Here is a 19,833-nt window from a genome sequence, read left to right on the forward strand (position 1 = left end):
ATGGCAAAGATAAAATATTGAAAATTTTTATCTTCACCCACTTTGGCCTAAATATCCACCATTCTTTTTTCATATTTATAGCATTCTTTATCTTTATAACAGGGAAATTACTTTGGCTGTAACACTCAGACAACTTGCAAAATAGTAAAAACCAACATGACAAAAATTGTGATAAAATTGTGAATCATGATATTTCTAAAAAAAATTGTGATATGATATTTTGGCCATATCGCCCACCCCTACTCATAGGGCTTGTAATGCCCTATAGGTGTGAGGGCCCACTCCACAAAGGAAATAACCTCCTCCTGGGCTTGGTCCAGCGGGATTTCTATTGGTGAGATTTGTGCAGCCGCCGGCTGGTCGTCGCCATCCACACTTGCCAGATTTTATGACTTAGACATCCCTGCCCTGTAGGCTCAGGTTCTTTGTGTTTAACTGCCATTCTTCCCCCCTTGGGCAAAGCTGGTTATATCTGTGCTTCTGACGTAACCTCGGTTCCCTGAGTTAGGGGAATGAGCGTTGCGTCACTTGCCGCGCTATAAGCTGCATGCGAATCGATGACTGTCACTTCAGTCAAATGATCTGATGAATGGCGCTCCGAGCCGACTTATATAGTGGTCGGCTCTGCCTTTTCTGGGCTAAAGTGTCATTGGTTTATGCAGCTACACAAACGTGAACAAATCAGGCTTCAGTACTGAGTAAAACAGGAGTTTTTCCCCATATGCATTCCCACGCATTGCTCATTCCCTTATCTCAGGTAATCGAAGCATTTTCCTAATTGTTTACACATTTATTACAATTACTTTAGAGCAATAATAAAAGGGAAAGTATACAAAGAGCAAGAATGAATATGCAAATAATAATAATAAAATATAAATAAAATAAATAAAACTAAAAACGGGGGGCGGGGGGGTGAAAAGAAAGAGGAGTAAGTCTATAAGGAGGTGGAGTGGGTAGAGAAAGGGGTGTAATGAGAGAGAAAATGAAGTGTAAATGGAGGAGAGCACAACACAGGGTACACAAGGATAATTCCTCAGGACAAATTTTATCAGAACTCTTGCTGCATCAAAGCCACAACATGTTAAATCCCAGCTATCCTTCCATTACCAAAACATACCTTTTTATGTGCTGCTGACAGACAATGATTAACAGAAATTCTCTGGAATCTGCACATAAATCTGTACATTCTCAAAATTAAGAAAATGACGTAATCACTACATTAAGTACATTTAACATATTTAGCAACTGGAAAATGCAACTATGCAGCAGTGATGATTTAGATCTGTCACAACCTTCTATAAGCAAAGTGATCACACAAACAATAAAAGCACTTTCAGAACCTTATTGTGTCGCTGTACATTTCCAATAAAATATGTTAAGTATGACAGCATGGTAAATAAAAAATAAAGAATATACTGTATATACATATATAATGTGTGTGTGTGTGTGTGTGAGAGAGGAAGAGAGAGAGAGAGAGAGAGTACGGTAAAACAGGAAAAATTACGTCTGTAATTTCAAAGTGAAGGCTTATAATAGACCCTACTCTTAAAAGTGCTCTTTTATTTCCTTCTTGGGGTAAGCCCCGCCTCCTCACTAAGATAAAAGATTTAGTCTTTTCCAGAGGTGTCAAGTCACGAAGTACAAATACTTCGTTACCTTACTTAAGTAGAAATTTTGGGTATCTATACTTTACTGGAGTAATTATTTTTCAGCCGACTTTTTACTTCTACTCCTTACATTTTCACGCAATTATCTGTACTTTCTACTCCTTACATTTTAAAAATAGCCTCGTTACTCCTATTTCATTTCGGCTCGTTTTTATTCCGGCTTGTCATCGTCATGGGCGTTACTAGGTCATTTTTAGGGGGGGTTTAGCACCCCTAAATTTCTGCTCAGCCCCCCTAAAAATCTTGCGATTCTTCCCCTTTAAATTTCAAACGGCAGCAGACTTCGGCTCCTCCCTATGGGAAGCCATTCAAACCACCCCATCTTTCTGCGCATTCTTCAATCCACAGACTGCGGTGGCGCAGAGGAGAGGACAAGGTGTGTGTTTATCGATAGATTGTTATAATATCTACATCTGTGCAGTTCTTTGTCTTAAATACAGTTTACAAAAAGTCATGGGAGAGCAATCGGTTTCCAATCTTCTGTAAAGTTTTCGCTGCATTCACCACTCATCACACCACAGCTGTTTCCTTCAGCGAAAGCCCTTAACACATTATACGCATACTTTATAAAATGATCACGTTATTGCTATTTTCATTTGAAAATTTAGCTTTCTATATAGAACTTAATATTACAGTGCATGTGGCATTAATTATCATACAGTTATGCATAGAAGTGATTAAAGACAGTGACAGAATAATTTTTTTTGTAAATATTTTTTTTTTTTTTTATTATTATACCATCATTGGGGGCTGAGCCCCCCTAAAATGAAAATCCTAGCATCGCCCTTGGTCATCGCTCAAAAAAAAAAAACCTATCCAGATAAATCGCGCCATTCGGATAGAGCGAATTGTGGTTGGATGAGAATATAAACCTATACCAGGGGTTCTCAAAGTCTACATTCAAAGATCCAAATCTGAATTTTCATCAGTGTCAAAGGTCCGGAACAATTGGTTATTACAAAACGGGTTTTTAATAAACATACATAACATATAACAAATAAACACTCATTTAAAAAAAAAAGGTTCCCTTTGCATTCAAAATACGTTAATAACAAGTGCAAAAGTGGCAAAACAATTAATTTAAGTGTCAGCAGTAGAAGTCGACCTATAATGTTTTTTCTCTGGCCAATGCCGATATTTAGAAATCAGGGCAGCCTATGGCCGATATATGATGCTGATTTTTTTTGGGCCGATTTTCTCTTTTTTTCCCTTTATATCAAAAGAGAGTTTGCGTAAATGGTTATTGCAGGGCACAAGATAGTAATAGTAGTAGTAGTAGCCTAATTCATAGTAATAATACATGGCTCAAAACTTAAGCACCTTCTCAAAACAGTTCTGAAGCATGTTTTTTTGTTTATGTTTGCTGACAGACACCAGTGTTTCCCGCAGACTAGCAAATGCAAGTTGATTCTCTGCCAGCAGGAGGCGCTGTTGGAGCGTGATATATAGCTGTTTCCCCGGTAACGACTGTAATCAAATAAGCCTACTTTATCAGCCATTACAGGAAAGACCAAATGAAAATTGACATCAAAGCTTTTCTGAAGAAAACGGACGGTTCTTTTAAAAGATACATTCATATAAAAACACCCGCGCAGCATTTTATTTTTGAAACGCGCAGTGCTCAGTTTATTCAACGAAGTATAAGCCCTTTGGAAAATCTATTTGTAGCGGTCAGTTTTGATATTGTGACAAGCCGCCACAAATAAATGTATACACTGGCACTGCCATAAGACAAATTGCCATAATATAAGTGATAGCAAAACAAAACAAAAAAATTTAAATATTAGCGGTGAAATGTCGCCGATTATGTCAAACGTCATACGCTCACTGGATGTCATGATGACAACAAATGTCATGAAGGAAAAGTTTTAATATCTCGCCTGCAATTTCGGACTTTTCCAAAAAGACATAAAAAAATAAGAATAAATAAACAAATGATTTACAAGTTTAACGTGCTTTTATCAAAGTAGGAAATATAATTAGTGTTCTTGAAATATGAAATAGAAGCGGGTCCGGGTTGAATTCCCTCCGGGTCCGGATCCGGACCGGAGTCCGGACTTTGAGAAGCACTGACCTATACCATTCCGACACCCTATTGGTTTGTACGCGATCCATCGCACCTGCAGATGACACAAATCATGTCACACTCAAAAAAGATTATTTCTTAAAAGTTATTATTTCTCCACTACTGGCTCATTTATCAAACGGGTGCTTTCTCTTCGTCCGTTGCCCTCTCAGATTCCTGCAGCTAGGCTTGGATGTACATTTACATTCCAATAAAGGTTATTGATGACATGCCTCTGAAGTTTGACTTTTTGCACCATTACAATACTTACAGGCAACTAGTCATCATATCTTCCACTCCATGAAACACGTTAATGCTCAGTAGTACACATATATGGTTTTTTAATGTATTTGCATTGTACTAAAATGCGTTCATTTTCAGTGGGCACATATCCGGCTGAAACAGGTAGCCTAGTGCATCCCACATTTTTCAACATTAACATTTTAATATAACATTATAGTCATTATGGCCTTTAGAAAAATGTTTTTTTGAGGAGGTGGGGTAGTGCACAATAGGCCCCTGTGCCGCGGCCTAAGCTTTTGTCCTTAATGGCATTTTTTTTTTTTCATTACTTTTAACTTTTATACTTTAAGTAGTTTTGAAACCAGTACTTTTACACTTTTACTTGAGTAAAAAACTGAGTTGATACTTCAACTTCTACAGAAGTCTTTTTAAACCCTAGTATCTATACTTCTACTTGAGTAATGAATGTGAATACTTTTGACACCACTTGTCTTTTCCTCGCTCAGAGTTGCTCTCAGATTGGTCCTGAATCACTTTTAAGCTAAGACTCCTAGTTAGAAATTGTCTAAATTAAAATCTAAATTAGGAGCTCTCTGAGAGGATTCTTAGAATCTTTAAGAATACGAGCCCTGGTCTAGCCTATATGTGACAGTAAGTTAAACTTGCTTTCTGGAATACACCCCTGGCTTTCATTGGTCGAGTGTTGTTGTGTTGCTGTGTTTGTTGTAGCATGTGGCCTGTGAGGCTTTTCATTGGCTGCATACCATCCAGAAAGAGAAATATATCAGAAAAACATCTCTTAAAGTGCCCCTATTATGGGTTATGAAATGTTCATATTTTGGTTTTGGGAGTCCCAACAACAGGTTGACATGCATACAAGGTCAAAAAACACTTTCATTGTCTTATAATATGCATTTATTTTTTACCTGATTTGCTCAACGACTCCCAAACGATTTTCTCAACGATTTATTTTTCCAAACCCCTCCTTTGCGTGATGCTAATCTGCGGTGATTGGTCCGATTGGTCAATTTCATTTAAAGCAGTGTTTGTGAGCACAGTGCTGCTTTGTGTACAGCAGTTACCAGGGAAACAGCTATATTTAACGCTCCAAAAGTGGCACCTAGTGGCAAAGAATGAATTTGCATTTTCATTCAGACCAACGTGAAAATCAAGTTCCCTTTCAGTCGCTCACGTTCGACGTAACGTCGACGTGACGACGTAATTGGGATCACTTCAGAGAGCCCTATCCTCTTCGAGTATCTACAGAACAAGCCAATGAACGTTGGCGTGCGTGAACGCGTCACGCGCCCCCGCCCCGCGGGTATAAACCGGAAGCGGGCGCACGCACACATTGTCTTTCGCTTCGGAGCCGAGCTTTGCTTCATTCTACAAGAAGACTGCCTAAAGAAGAGGACTCTCCTTGGTGTTGGTGTGACGGCGCGATCAGCGGTGGCCGCGAGCAGTGAAGCTCACAACTGCTGTTCTCACAGCACGATTGTCTGTGTGTGTGTGTGTCGGTCTGGTGGGCATTCCCTGTGTGTTCAGTCACACCGCGGCTACCCCTGGGTGCCTCGACACTGAAAGAGTTATTTTCTTTTTTTGTTTTCTCTAAAAGAGCAACACAAGCGTGAACCTGCGTCTTTTTCAAGATGTCATTCCGCTTGTGCGTTTCTGGATGCAGTCGTTCCCTGGCGCCAGCAGATGGCCACAGTAGTTGCCTCTCGTGTTTGGGCATTCAACACGCTGAGGCGGCTTTTGTGGATAGTTCGTGTTCCCATTCCCATCTCAGCGCTTAGATCGAGACTCGCTTACCTCAAGGGAGGTGCAGTCCCCTCGCCTATGCCCCGATCTAGTGTTTATTCTGCCCCGCAGTATAGACCTACTTCGGTGCATGACCAGGGTGATCTGAGGATTACCGTGAGGGCTTCCCCGTCGAGTCAACCTCCGCGGGCCCCTCATGCCTCACAAGCGCTGCTGCCATTGGAGTCCCTTAGCGAGCGTCTTGGTCCTTCTCCGGAACGACCGGCCGTTTCCTTTGGGGCTCCTCCTGACGACCAGATGTCGATCGCAGCATCGGAGGGGGAGCTTCAGTCCTCTGGAGATGATGACTCGGCTGCGTTACCCCCCTCGGGGCATGTGGCGTCCGAGCTTTCCCGGGCCACCGAGAAGGTTGGGCTTGTGTGGAACCCTCCACCACGTCCCGAACCTTCTCGGTTGGACGATTGGTTTCTCGGGGCGGGCCGTGCTGGTTCTCAGTGCGCCGCCCCGGTACCTTTCTTTCCGGAGGTGCATAAGGAGCTGTCTAGGACGTGGAAGGCACCGTATAGTGCCCGAAGCCGTTCTAGTGGCTCCTCCCCCCTCGCCACCCTCGACGGCGGGGCAGCTGAGGGGTACGTGGATATCCCTCCAGTGGAGCGGGCCGTCGCGATGCAACTGTGTTCGGCGTCCGCTTCCTCTTGGCGGGGTAATCCGCGCCTCCCGTCCAGGGCCTGTAGGTTCTCGTCCGGTCTAACGGCGAGGGCTTACAAGGCCTGTGGACAGGCTGCTTCCGCCCTCCATGCCATGGCGCTCTTGCAGGTCCACCAGGCCCAGGCGCTCATGGACATGAACGAGGGTGGTTCTGACCCAGAGCTCCTTCGGGAGCTCCGTGTGGCAACCGACCTCGCCCTCCGGGCGACGAAGAAAACTGCACGTTCAGTCGGACAGGCGATGTCCACCTTGGTGGTCCAGGAGCGCCACCTTTGGCTCAACCTGGCGGATATGAGGGACGCCGATAAATATCGGTTCCTGGATGCCCCTCTTTCCCAGGTTGGGTTGTTCGGCGACGCGGTCGAGAGCTTTGCCCAGCAGTTCTCGGCCGCACAGAAGCAGACGGAGGCCATCTGGCACATCCTGCCCCGGCGGACCGCTGCTGCTTCCTCCCGTCCGCCGGCCGCAGATCCTCCGTCTACTCGTCGCCGAGGTCGGCCTTCTGCGGCGTCCTCCGCTCCTGCTAAGCCCCAGCAGCAGCAACCATCCAGGCCTCAGCGCGGAGCAAGCCGTAAGAAGCCGACCCTGCCCATCCAGGCCACTGCCAAACCAGGGGGCAAGCGACGGTGCAAACGTCCCTGAGACGGGCGGCCCAGAGGTGGATCAAGTTGCTCTTCAGGAGATGGCGAAGGCGCCACTCCTTCCCCCGGTGGAGGGCCGGGTGGAGAATCTTTTGTTTCCTTTTCCTTTTGTTCTGCCACTGACCCACGGGTCAGTGGTACCCACATTCTCAAAGAAAGAGCAATTTCTGAAACCTCTGGGCCCCAAGAGGGCGCGCTTGGCAGTCGACGACGCCACCATGCCTTGTCACTCCCAGCCCATCTCGCTGGCTCATCCGTACCATCAGACTCGGCTATGCGATTCAGTTCGCCCGGCGCCCCCCTGCTTTCAGGGGCATTCTGTTCACCCGTGTTCTGGCAGACAGTGCCCCTGTGCTCAGGGCAGAGATCGCAGTCCTACTGGCGAAGGACGCGATCGAGCCGGTCCCTCCAGCCGATATGAAGACCGGCTTCTACAGCCCGTACTTCATTGTACCCAAGAAAGGTGGTGGGTTACAGCCAATCTTGGAACTGCGCGTCCTGAACCGGTCCCTTCACAGGCTACCGTTCAAGATGCTTACTCCCCAGGATTGGTTTGCAGCGATCGACCTGAAGGACGCGTACTTTCATGTCTCGATTCTCCCTCGACACAGACCGTTTCTTCGTTTTGCGTTCGAGGGACGGGCATATCAGTACAAGGTCTTACCCTTCGGGCTTGCCCTGTCGCCCTGCGTCTTCACGAAAGTCGCGGAGGCGGCCATTGCTCCCTTGTGCGAGCGGGGTGTTCGCGTTCTCAGCTACCTCGACGACTGGCTTATTCTAGCCCAGTCGAGAGAGCAGTTGTGCGAACACAGGGACATGCTGCTCAGCCACCTCAGCCACCTAGGGCTTCGGGTCAACTGGGAAAAGAGCAAACTCACCCCCGGGCAGAGGATCTCTTTTCTCGGTATGGAGTTGGACTCGGTCAACATGACAGCGCACCTCACCGAGGCCCGTGTCCAGTCAGTGTTGAGCTGCGTGAGCACGCTCAGACGCAGAACAGCGGCACCACTGAAACTCTTTCAGAGGCTCCTGGGGCATATGGCATCTGTAGCCGCGGTTACACCACTCGGATTGCTTCATATGAGGCCGCTCCAACACTGGCTCCACGATCGAGTCCCGAGATGGGCGTGGCAGAGCGGCTCGTGCCGGGTTCAAGTGACTCCGCACTGTCGCCAAACTCTCAGCTTGTGGTCGGACCCTTCATTCCTGCGGGTAGGTGTTCCCCTGGAACAAGTGTCCAGGCACTCTGTGGTCTCCACGGATGCCTCTGCCACCGGCTGGGGGGCCACGTTCGACGGGCATGCAGCTTCAGGTCTGTGGACGGGACCTCAACTGCATTGGCACATCAACTGCCTCGAGTTGTTAGCAGTACGTCTTGCACTGAGCCGCTTCAAACCGCTGCTACTAGGCAAGCACGTACTAGTCCGTTCGGACAGCACTGCGACCGTTGCGTACATCAACCGCCAAGGTGGTCTACGCTCCCGCCGCATGTCACAACTCGCCCGCCATCTCCTCCTCTGGAGTCAGAAGCATCTGAGGTCGCTTCGTGCCATTTTTATTCCGGGCCTGCTCAACCGTGCAGCCGACGAGCTCTCACGGCAGCAGGTGCTACCGGGAGAATGGCGACTCCATCCCCAGGTGGTCCAGCTGATGTTCAGGTGCTTCGGGACCGCACAGGTAGATCTGTTTGCCACCCCGGACACGTCTCATTGCCAGTTGTTCTATTCTCTGACCGAGGGGACCCTCGGCACGGATGCTCTGGCACACAGCTGGCCCCGGGGCCTACGCAAGTATGCGTTCCCCCCAGTGAGCCTTCTTGCACAGGCCTTGTGCAAAGTCAGGGAGGACGAGGAGCAGGTCTTGCTAGTTGCGCCGTATTGGCCCAACCGGACCTGGTTCCCGGAACTAGTGCTCCTCGCGACAGCCCCTCCCTGGCCCATTCCTCTGAGAGAAGACCTGTCTCTCAGAGACGGGGCACCCTGTGGCACCCGCGCCCAGACCTCTGGAAACTCCATGTCTGGTCCCGGGACGGGACGCGGAGGTTCTAGGTGACCTACCCCCTGCGGTAGTTGACACCATCACTTCCGCTAGAGCCCCCTCTACGAGGTGCCTCTATGCGTTGAAGTGGAACCTGTACCCGTCACGTCGACGTTACGTCTCCCGTTCCCTCCTTCAGGGAACGAGGGTTACATCAGTAACCGAGACGTTTTCCCAGGTCTGCGCACACAACAAGTGGGCGGGCAATACTGTTTCATGTTGACGTCAACATGAAACGGTTTGGGATTCCTTTTAAAAACGACTCGTTTCAATGATTCAGTCGACTCTTTCTTTTGAGAGACAATAACTTTATACATTGTGCACTTTCAGATTTAAAACTTTGCAGGATGTTTTCATTCACTTAGAGCTGTGTTACACACTGCATGAAAGATCATTTTCAAAAATCTGTAATAACTTAATTTAAACAGGTAACTTCATTACTTAATGCACTATCAAAATTAACTGAACACAACAATGCAATATTTATAAGGACCTATGCTAGTTTACTTACACCATATACGAGACAAGTCTTACAAATTAATTTGAACACATTCTGAACTATTCTTGTAACAAACATTCATGTTACATTGCGTGTTATTTGTCGTCAAATTTGCTTGTTTTAGGGTGTGAAATATTTGTCCGTCAGGTTGCGTCCTCCACATTAGTTTGGTGTCACTCGGTAGTCCCAGTTTCATCAGCTTTTGTTGCAACTGTGGACAAACAGAACCATCAAGCGTTTGTGCTTATAGTCATCTTAAACATGTTGTGTCATTCAAGCATTTGCTAGATATTATCAAATGTAAAGACACATATAAAATAACATATACCCTTGTTTCAAAACCACTGTGTATTATTTGACACTGACCTGTTGTAAAATGGTGCTGTTAAAATCACTGACGTTAAGGTTCAGTGGTGACTGCATGTTTATTCTCAGTATTTGAATCTTCTTTGCTATTTGGATTGAAATATTCAAATCAGTTATTTGCAACAGTAAATTGTCTTTGTCCGAACCCTCAATGGGACATCATCATTTATAAATGACACTAAGAAAATTGCAATTAAAATACAATATTAATGCTCAACCAACAAAATGTAATTTTTGTGATGTCATATGACATCCCCTTCAACCAGTAATTAACAATAAAATGTATTTGCCATTTGTTTCATTTTTGATAGTAAAGGAGACATTAGCACATGTTAGGCCACATGCTCTCAAGTCTCCATAGTGAGCTCATTTTAGACTAGAAAATATGGTAACACTTTAGAATAGGGAACACTTATTCACTATTAACTATGACTTTTCCCTCAATAAATTCCTAATTTGCTGCTTATTAATAGTTAGTAAGGTAGTTGTTAAGTTTAGGTATTGGGTAGGATTAGGGATGTAGAACAAGGTCATGTAGAATAAGACATTAATATGTGTTTAATTACTACTAATAAATGGCTAATATTATAGTAATATGCATGCTAATAAGTAACTAGTTAAGAGACTTAAAATAAAGTGTTACCGAAAATGCATATAAATTCAAGTTAAATTCTAAAGTTTTTTTTTTTTTTTATGCACTTTTATAAAAACAAATCTGAGACCAAAAAAATCTGAGCGTCAAGCATAACTGAAAAAGTCTTATTATGGGATGGATATTTTGTGTAGCACTATTGACCAGCATTGGCAGGCAGTATAATAACCTTAATGCATGTGTTTTAGGTTCATTTTTGGAAGATGAAGAGACAAATCTGTACTTATTTTAGAAGGTATTGATGATAGTGATAGGAGTGCATCAGAAAATCAGGTTCTAGTAATAAAAAACGTTGAGGAACAAGGAGGATAGAAGCAATGAGGGTGAGTGCAATGATGAAGAATAGGTTGTTGTGGAAGTCAGGCATTTGGGTGCATTATCGTATGCCAGTTTGAAAGATGTGATCCATACAACAACCAGAGGTCAGGAAAGATGCCAATGTCTATTGGCATTACTATTCTGACAGGCAGGGATGCTCTAATGATGACTGAACAAGTCAAAATCTACTTATGTGTGGGGTACACTGATAAATAAGTATCTTGTTGACCTTCACTTGTGCTGCGATAATTGATTTGAAATTTCAAGATGAAACACAATGTTAAAGTTGTTTTAATGCTTTTGAAACACTAAGACTTGGTTTCCAGGCAATGAAATTGCATCTGAATTTGAGACAGGTTTTAGACATTTTCACATGAGTTCCAAATCAAATATAGCAGCACAAGAAGAAATGGAATGTTCATAAAGATATTTTAATGTTTTTTTTAAACAATACAGCTTTTTCACTTTAAGTTTTTTTGTTAAGTTTCAGACATAATTAACCTTAATGGGACAAAGTCAGTTATAAATGACGGAACCATAAAAATGTCAAAGGTCATATGTAGAAAACAAATTTTGGAAAATATATATATATTTTTTACATAATGATATATGTAAAATATATATATAAAAGTCAATTATTTTTTCAAGCTGTGAATTCACAATTATTCCATAGGATCCTGCACACATCAGCAAACAAAGAGGTTTTCTTACCAGTGCTACAGACATATCTGAATTCAGATGAGCATGATACATCATTCCATTGTGCCTCCGACACAGACAGTAGTGCACAAAATTCAATTCCATTGAAATTATTGGGTTCAGAGGGCTTCCAAGCCCTGAACACGGAGCTACTCTGATCTGACCATTTCCAGGTGTTTCTGTATAAACCGATGTAAGCTGAATCCACATTTTGGTTACTGAGCAGCAGCTGTAGATTTTTGTTCTCATCTTGGTTTTCTATTGTAGCCAAATCAGTGTGATACATTCTGCAGTAGTTTAAAGCATCAATCCAACTTATCTTCTCTAGGATTAAGACAGTTGTATTCGTTGTGGCTGTGGGCATATAATTCATTTAGACATTCTATTTGTTTAGTTATATATAATTATTATTAAAGTTAGAAAAGTACATTCAATTACCATTATAACACAAGACAAAATAAGGCTGTCCACATGGCTTATCAATCCAAAATCCTGTATAAGATAAAATAGCACAAGCCTCATTTGATTCATAACTGTTTGGTTCGTTTTCTCCCCAGTTGGTGTGTATCATGTTTTTTTCACCATTGGACCATCTCCAGCTGTAGCGATCATCATACAATCCTATCCAAACCCAGCCAGTGTAACCTTTGCTCATCAGAGTTTGAACGACTAGGTCGTGTTCCTCCTTGTTGTCAAATGTTGCTAAATCATAGTAGTATTTTCTGCAGTAATCTTGCGCCGCAGTCCAGTTCTTGAGCTGATTGATGATGTGATAATGATGAGAAAAGCACCATGGAAGATGTACAAATCCTTGAAAAAGATACAGTGAAACTTCTCAGTGTTGTTCTAGTCAATGTAAGATTGCAAGGAAGTGTTGTTTAATATCTTTTTTAAACTTAAATGTGAAACACAAATGAACAAACACGTTTTTAAACTTACCTACTAACAGTGCTGTAAGAAACATCCTGTGTACAAACTCCATTTTTTTAGATTTGAGATTTTTTGAGATTGTGAATAATGTATTTAATTAAAAAACACAAAACAACAAACATCAGGTCTTATGAAAAATAATAATGGCAATAATGAAAACATATGCCAGGGCAAAGTAATAATAATAATAATATCACTTGACATAAGTTGTTGCTGCTTCCAGTGTGATTCTTTAAAAGCCACACTGATAGACTTGCAAATGTTTCTCCCCCCCCAGAACCAACCACAGTCCTTGATTAGGCCTTAAAGATCCTCCCCTTCCATTCTTTTTTAGTTTAGTTTATTTTCACAAATATAAAATATATATAATAAAAACAAAGTGCAATCCATATGCTGTGCAGGGAGAGGCAGGAAACCCAAAAGGGCTTATTTAAAGTCTCCACCTAAACAATAAAGAAAACATCTAAGCTAACTTTAACCCTATCATGCCAGAATATACCAACCCCACCAGTCCATAGTGTACAGTGCATTTTGAGTTATCAAATAACCACCCTTTATATATCAGCTCATGAAAAAGTGAAAATTCAAGAAAGAGTATTTGGTCTTGTGATCTCCACAAGGCAGCCACTGTAACTGGACTAACCTTATATAGAATAACCTTTTCAGAGTAATTGAGGTGTATAATAAATTAGCATCAGCAACCTATTTTGACCTGGATACATCTGATTTGACAAAAAAGGGATTATGTAAGAGCCATGTGCAACATTTACTTAACAAAATCGGTCCTTGCACACAAGTGAGTTGATTTGCATGAATTTGATTAAATCCTGTTAATTTTAGTAGAATACTGAAGGATCCAGGGGCGTAGCCATCATTTCAGAAGTGAGGGGGGACAGAAATGTTATATATATATATATATATGTTTTTTTTAATAAGTCCCTTCTGCTCACCAAGCCTGCATTTATTTAATCCAAAATACAGTTTTACTATGTACAAGTGCTTTCTATTTCAATATATTGGAAAATATAATTTATTTCTGTGATCAAAGCTGAATTTTCAGCATCATTACTCCAGGCTTTAGAGTCACATGATCCTTCAGAAATCATTATAATATGCTGATGTGCTGCTCAAGAAACCTTTTTAAATTATTATTATTATTATTTAAAACAGTTGAGTAATTTTTTTCAGGATTCTTTGATGAATAGAAAGATCCAAAGGTCAGCATTTAAAAGTGCGGAGTCAGTATTATTATTTTATTTATTTTGGAAAAGAAATTATAGAAATGAATAGTTTTATTTAGCAGGGATAGTTTAAATTGATCAAAAGTGATGATAAAGACATTTATAATGTTGCAAAAGATTTCTATTTCAGATAAATTCTGTTCTTCTGAACTTTCTATTCATCAAAGAAACCTGGAAAAAAAATTCTACTCAGCTGTCTTCAACATCATAATAACAAATGTTTTTTTTTTTTTTTTTTTTTTTCTTTTAGCAGCAAATCTGAATATTAGAATGATTTCTGAAAGATCGTGTGACTGGAGTAATTTACATTTTAAAATATATTCAAATGGAAAACAGTTATTTTAAATAGTGAAAATATTTAAAAATTGTACTGTTTTGCTGTAGGCAGAGGTGGGTAGTAAGGAGTTACATTTACTTCGTTACATTTACTTGAGTACATTTTTTGGGTAACTAATACTTTTAGAGTATATTTTAAAATGGGTACTTTTACTCTTACTCAAGTATATTTTTAGAGAAAAAACGGTACTTTTACTTCGTTACTGTGGGCGACTCTACTCTCGTTACTGTATCTTAATGCAATACAAGTTAAAAATGCTTCGGTTTATTCCAAACGCGCCGTCTACTTTTCTCTGGGCAATGAACGATGCCCATTCGCGAATGATTCATTCTTTTGAGTCGATTCTGTTTAAAGGCTTTATCAAACCAGTTGGCAAACCAGTGAATCGGTTCGCGAATCAGTTTGAATGATTCGTTCAGTTCCCTGCCGCATGCGCTGAGTCTCTGAAGCGGTTCTCACTCAGATAACAGAGAGTTTAAGAACATCAAGAGCGCTGAAGACGTGGCTTTGGATTGTGGCGGGAGGAGCAAACGACAGACACAGTGGGTGTGGCGTCAAGCCTCGGAGAGGTTTTTATTACACAAATAAAGGGGAAAAATAAAGTGTCCAGGGAAAAGTGTCCAAATAAACGGGGAATCTGGTGTCCTTGTTGTGCTGCGGGGCTTGTGCAGTAGGGTAGTGTTCAGAAGGGAAGGGTCCAGGGAAGGGGCGGAGTCCGGTGGCCGCACGCACTCCCCTCTCGGGGCCGGGAGCGAGTGGCGGCGGCGTCTCTTGCGCGGCTTCGTCCATCTCCTGGGTTCCCGGCGCTTCTGGGGGATTCGACGGCCCGGCATCCTATATAAAGATCTTTATTAGATGAACACCGCGTGTGCTGTCTACTGTTCCACAGGTATAGGCCACGATACCACTATGACATTACCAGTTTGTTGTACATGTACCTTACATTAAATACAATGTATAATTTATACATTAAATAAAACCTCTGAATTCACATCAGACAGCTTATTTAATGTATAATTTATACATTAAATAAGCTGTCACAGAGTATGAAATGAACACCCGCGAAACCCGCGTTAGCTCTGCGCAGCGGCGCGCGGCATGTTCTAGACACAATTAATATTCATATTTTTACAATATTTACGCTTGCAAAAATATAGGCTACATTTGTTTACATTTTGCAGAACAGAAGATCCGTCAATATGCATTTGTTTTGTTATGTTCAGAGCAGTCATGTGAGGCGTTTTCAGAGGTTTCAGTGTCAGAGGTTATAGGATAATACATAATTAATTTACTTTAAAATATAATTTAATTCAGTGATGCAAATCAGAATTTTCATCAGCTGTTACTCCAGTTTTCGGAGTAATATGATCCTTCAGAAATCATTATAATATATCGATTTATTACCGGTGTTGGAAACAGTTTTGCTGCTTAATATTTTTTGGAACCTGTGACATTTTGTTCAGTATTCTTTGATGAATAGAAAGCTAAAAAGAGCAGCACTGATTATAAATGAACATGATTTCTGAAGGATTATGTGACTCTGAAGACTGGGGTAAAGGCTGATAAAAATTCTGATTTGCATCACTGAAATAAATTACATTAAAATATATATATATATATATATATATATATATATATATATATATATATATATATATTTTGAACGGCAGTGTGTGTATACACATACAAATTACATAAATGTAATCTATATATCTAAATAAAAATAGACTATATTCAGTACCTATATGATCCAAAGTAACTAGTAACTAACTACTTGTAGTTTTTTTATCCGATACTTTTTTACTCTTACTCAAGTAACTATTCATTTTACTTTTACTTGAGTAAATATTTCTAGAAGTACTTTTACTTTTACTTGAGTACAGTTTTTGGGTACTCTACCAACCTCTGGCTATAGGCCTACTTTGGATCAAATAAATCCAGGCTTTCTGAGCAGAAGAGACTTCTTTTAAAAACATTAAAAATCTTAATGTTCAAAAACTTTTGACTGGTAGTGTATAGGCAACTTTAATTTTTTCTCTTATTTCTAGCTTTTAATTGGCTTAGAAATCAGATACACTGCTGGACAATTACCAATAATAATGACTTGTTTATATACTACAAATACTTTTTTTGTCCCATGAGGCAGAATAATTTCTGTACTGTAATGGATGCTATGTCAATTAGCACTGCATTGTTCATATACTTTATTTATTACCTGGAGATGAATAAACCATATATCATTGCAATCGCAAATCCAAACTCGTAGTTTTTTTTCTGTGAAAACATCCATTTTCATCCATTTCACATATTAGGAATTTCATGGTGCAACTTTCTGCACGAGAGCACCCTCCGGCTTCGAGTATGAATGAACACACACTGCATGTAATGAGCGTTTAGCGCTCCGTGATGTTCATCTCGCCTCATAATGGGTCCGAATAAAACATCAGGTCATGCAACTTGTCACAGAACGGCCAGGCTCTCCCGTCAGCCAATTACCACGATCCACGTCACCTGAGTTCTGATCACACGCACCTGCACCCCATCACCATCATCACCCAGAACCACATAAAAGCACTCACCTCCAGTCACTCAGTGTCCGATCTCGTTATCGCAACGTGGACTCTTCCCCGACAATCTCCAGACGTTGAGTATTACCTCTGCAATCCTTACCTGTTGAAACTTACCTCCTGTTCTCTTCCTCGTTGTCTTCCCCGTCTCCAGACTGTCCTGTGTGTCCTCGGATTACCCCGCTCTCCTGTGTTCCACATCACCGCCTCGGCCAGCACCTGAAGACACGATAAGACACTAGAAGCATGAATCATCACCTGCAAGACATCGCAAGTTCACGACTCACCTCACCATTCACAGTCCCCACTCATCCTGTAAAAATAAACATCACCTATTTTACACCTACCTCCGTGTTGAGAAGTTTCTGTTACAGAAGATCGGACCAACATCGGATACAGGATGAGTATCCGATCCCCTTTCAGGAACTCGTCGACACCTCAAGAGAATCCTCACCAACCCTTCTTCACCTCCAGCAGCGGCACCCACATCCACTCTTCTTCTCCGGTAATGTACGCCAGTCCCATGGCCCGACCAGCGCCCTACTCAGGTGATCCGGAGGAGTGCAATGGCTTCCTTTTGCAATGCTCGCTCACCATTGACTTACACCCACAGATGTTCACCACAGATCAAGCCAAAATTGCATTTGTTATAACTTCACTCACGGGTCCTGCACTTAAGTGGGCAGAGACAATCTTGAATCAAGCCGGTCCCGCTACCCAATCCTTCGCCCTATTTCTGGCCCATTTCCGTGAAGTGTTCAGTAGCTCTCCAGGGGATTCTTCAATGGGCGAACAACTGTATCAGCTGCGACAGGGCTCAATGACCATCCACCAATATTCTCTAAAATTCCGCACCCTCGCAGCCGCGAGCGGTTGGAATGAGCCCTCATTATTGACCGCTTTCCGCCAAGGGCTGAATCCCCGGTTAAAGTTACAGCTAGCGGCATATGATGACACCTATGGGCTCGAAAAATTCATCCAGTTAGCGATCCGCTGCTCGAATCGGATGCGAGCTTGCCAACCAGATCCAGCGACCATCACTGCCATTGCCACTCCTCCTAGCCACCAGCCAGCGGCCAGAGACCCTCCAGAAACCATGCAAACAGATATGCATCGTCTAGAACCTGCAGAGAGACAGCGACGAATAATGAATGGTTTGTGTCTGTATTGTGGTGGTACCGGTCATATGATCCTGGCATGTCCCCTTTGTCCTCCACGGCTGCTGGTGAGTGGAATTTGGCCTTTTATTCCCAAAATGAACCCCTTAACCACTCATGCCCAACTGATCACGGATACCACTGCTCTGACAGATACCGTACTCCTCGACTCCAGCTCCGCGGGGAACTTCATTTCCGGGAATCTCTACAAACAGCTCCACCTCTCGACCATCGCCACAGAAACCACCTACCAGATCCAAACCATAACAGTGTAGGAAATCAATCCTTACACATATATTTATTTTATTATTTAGCTTTTAGGGAATCACTCTTAAGAGTTGATCTTCATATGATTAATTGTTATTAATCAGAATGTACAACTTATGCCTTGTTAACGACTTGTCCAGCAAGCATTAATAACAGCAAGTTATCTTTTAACACGTTGTTTATTTCATTCGTGGCCAACGATTAAAATAAATCAAATAGTTAAATTGAGTTAACTTAGTTAGCTCCTAGCTGAGCGTAGGTAAACCGCGATCTTTTTGGCAAATAGTTACGACAAGTAAAATCACATAGCACAGACAAGAGATTTCTAATAAAATCAAAGTTTTATTCACTATTCTAACACAACATTAACTAGACAACATAAAAAAGACATAAACACACACATACGTTGCAATGGGCTATTATGCTCTGAAGAGAGTCTTCATTTCTAATGCTAGTTTTCAACCTGAGGGAAAATCACACGCAAGAACCCTTATCTTTACTCTTTATCATTCACCATAATACTATTCATAAAATTAGCTTTCTAAAGAAACCAAACACTTATATTTTGGTATGCACAAAAATACACGTGACTACAGAGGATATTACTGGGTTAAATACATCGATTAAACCATCCCAAATCCTAAACGACACAAATAGCAGGTGAACTGAACATCTAGCGATCAGGTAAACTTATACATTCTGGAAGATTACGACACCCATAGGTTTAAAATAACGCAACAAGCTTATAAACATAGAAAAACATTCTTCACACAGGTTGTAACTATATTGTCTATATTGCTTTTGTATTCGAGTATAATTTGTTTCAGTAGCAGAAACGAGTATAACTTTTGTTCCCCTTTTAAGACTCGTTTCTAATTCCAAGGTGTGGTTCTCTTTGTTAGATAGCACCACAGAAAAGGCGCGTTTCCCTGGAATGTGCTGATAGCCGGGTCATAAGAGTCTTTGGTTCGAAAAGTCTGGAAATTGTCTTTAGTTCGAGTCGGTCGTAAACACGTCATCCTTTGCGATATGTCCTTGAATTTACGGCGACTTAATGGTGAGCAGTTAGGGAGGGTTTTTCTGTGGGGTTCCTCCACATGACAAGGGCTCTCAAAAACCCAAAATATATGTTTTTCTGGTCCCAGGAGGTTTAAGGGAGGGCCGTCCATACGGCGTCAGGATGTCTGTTGTTATATGTGTGCGTTCAGACCACTCCTTACAACAGGTACACCCCTTACTCGTCGCCTGGTTAAATTCTGTGTTGGACCCTTACAGCTCCGAATAGGCCAACTTCATCATGAATCGATCCATTTGCTGGTTCTGGAGGGCTCCACAGTGGACGTCATCTTGGGCCATCCCTGGCTGGTGGACCATGATCCCACACTGTCCTGGAAGTCAGGAGACGTCCTGAAGTGGGGTAACAATTGCTTCCCTCGGAGCTTCCCCAATCTGCCTCGTCCTGTACACCGAGTCCCTACACCCATACCACTCCAAGCCACCTCCATTGAAAGCCCAATTGAGAAGCAATCAGTAGACATCCCCTCAGATTATGCCTCCTTCAGCGACGTCTTTTGCCCCAAAAGGGCTTCCCAACTTCCACCTCATCGGCCATGGGACTGTGCCATAGACCTTGTTCCAGGTGAGCCAGTACCACGGGGTAAAATATACCCCCTTTCCC

At 42.4% G+C, this 19,833-nt stretch overlaps 2 protein-coding genes across 2 annotated transcripts in view; one reads left to right on the plus strand and one right to left on the minus strand.

Annotated features, from left to right (window-relative positions):
• Positions 1-19,833, plus strand: part of LOC306852502 (RUN domain-containing protein 3A-like) — a 76,424-nt gene that overhangs the window by 30,668 nt on the left and 25,923 nt on the right. The window lies entirely within an intron of this gene.
• On the minus strand, positions 9,418-12,790 carry LOC306852505 (secretory phospholipase A2 receptor-like). Its single transcript, XM_079389406.1, has 5 exons — positions 12,596-12,790; positions 12,095-12,466; positions 11,669-12,010; positions 9,988-10,073; positions 9,418-9,832 (listed from the first exon to the last, which is right to left on the minus strand). The coding sequence occupies exons 1-5, from the start codon at positions 12,636-12,638 to the stop codon at positions 9,653-9,655; spliced, it is 1,023 nt and encodes a 340-aa protein (XP_079245532.1). The 5' UTR covers positions 12,639-12,790; the 3' UTR covers positions 9,418-9,652.

This window comes from Barbus barbus (genome assembly GCF_936440315.1).
Source record: "Barbus barbus genome assembly, chromosome: 32".
Classification (NCBI taxonomy): domain Eukaryota; kingdom Metazoa; phylum Chordata; class Actinopteri; order Cypriniformes; family Cyprinidae; genus Barbus; species Barbus barbus.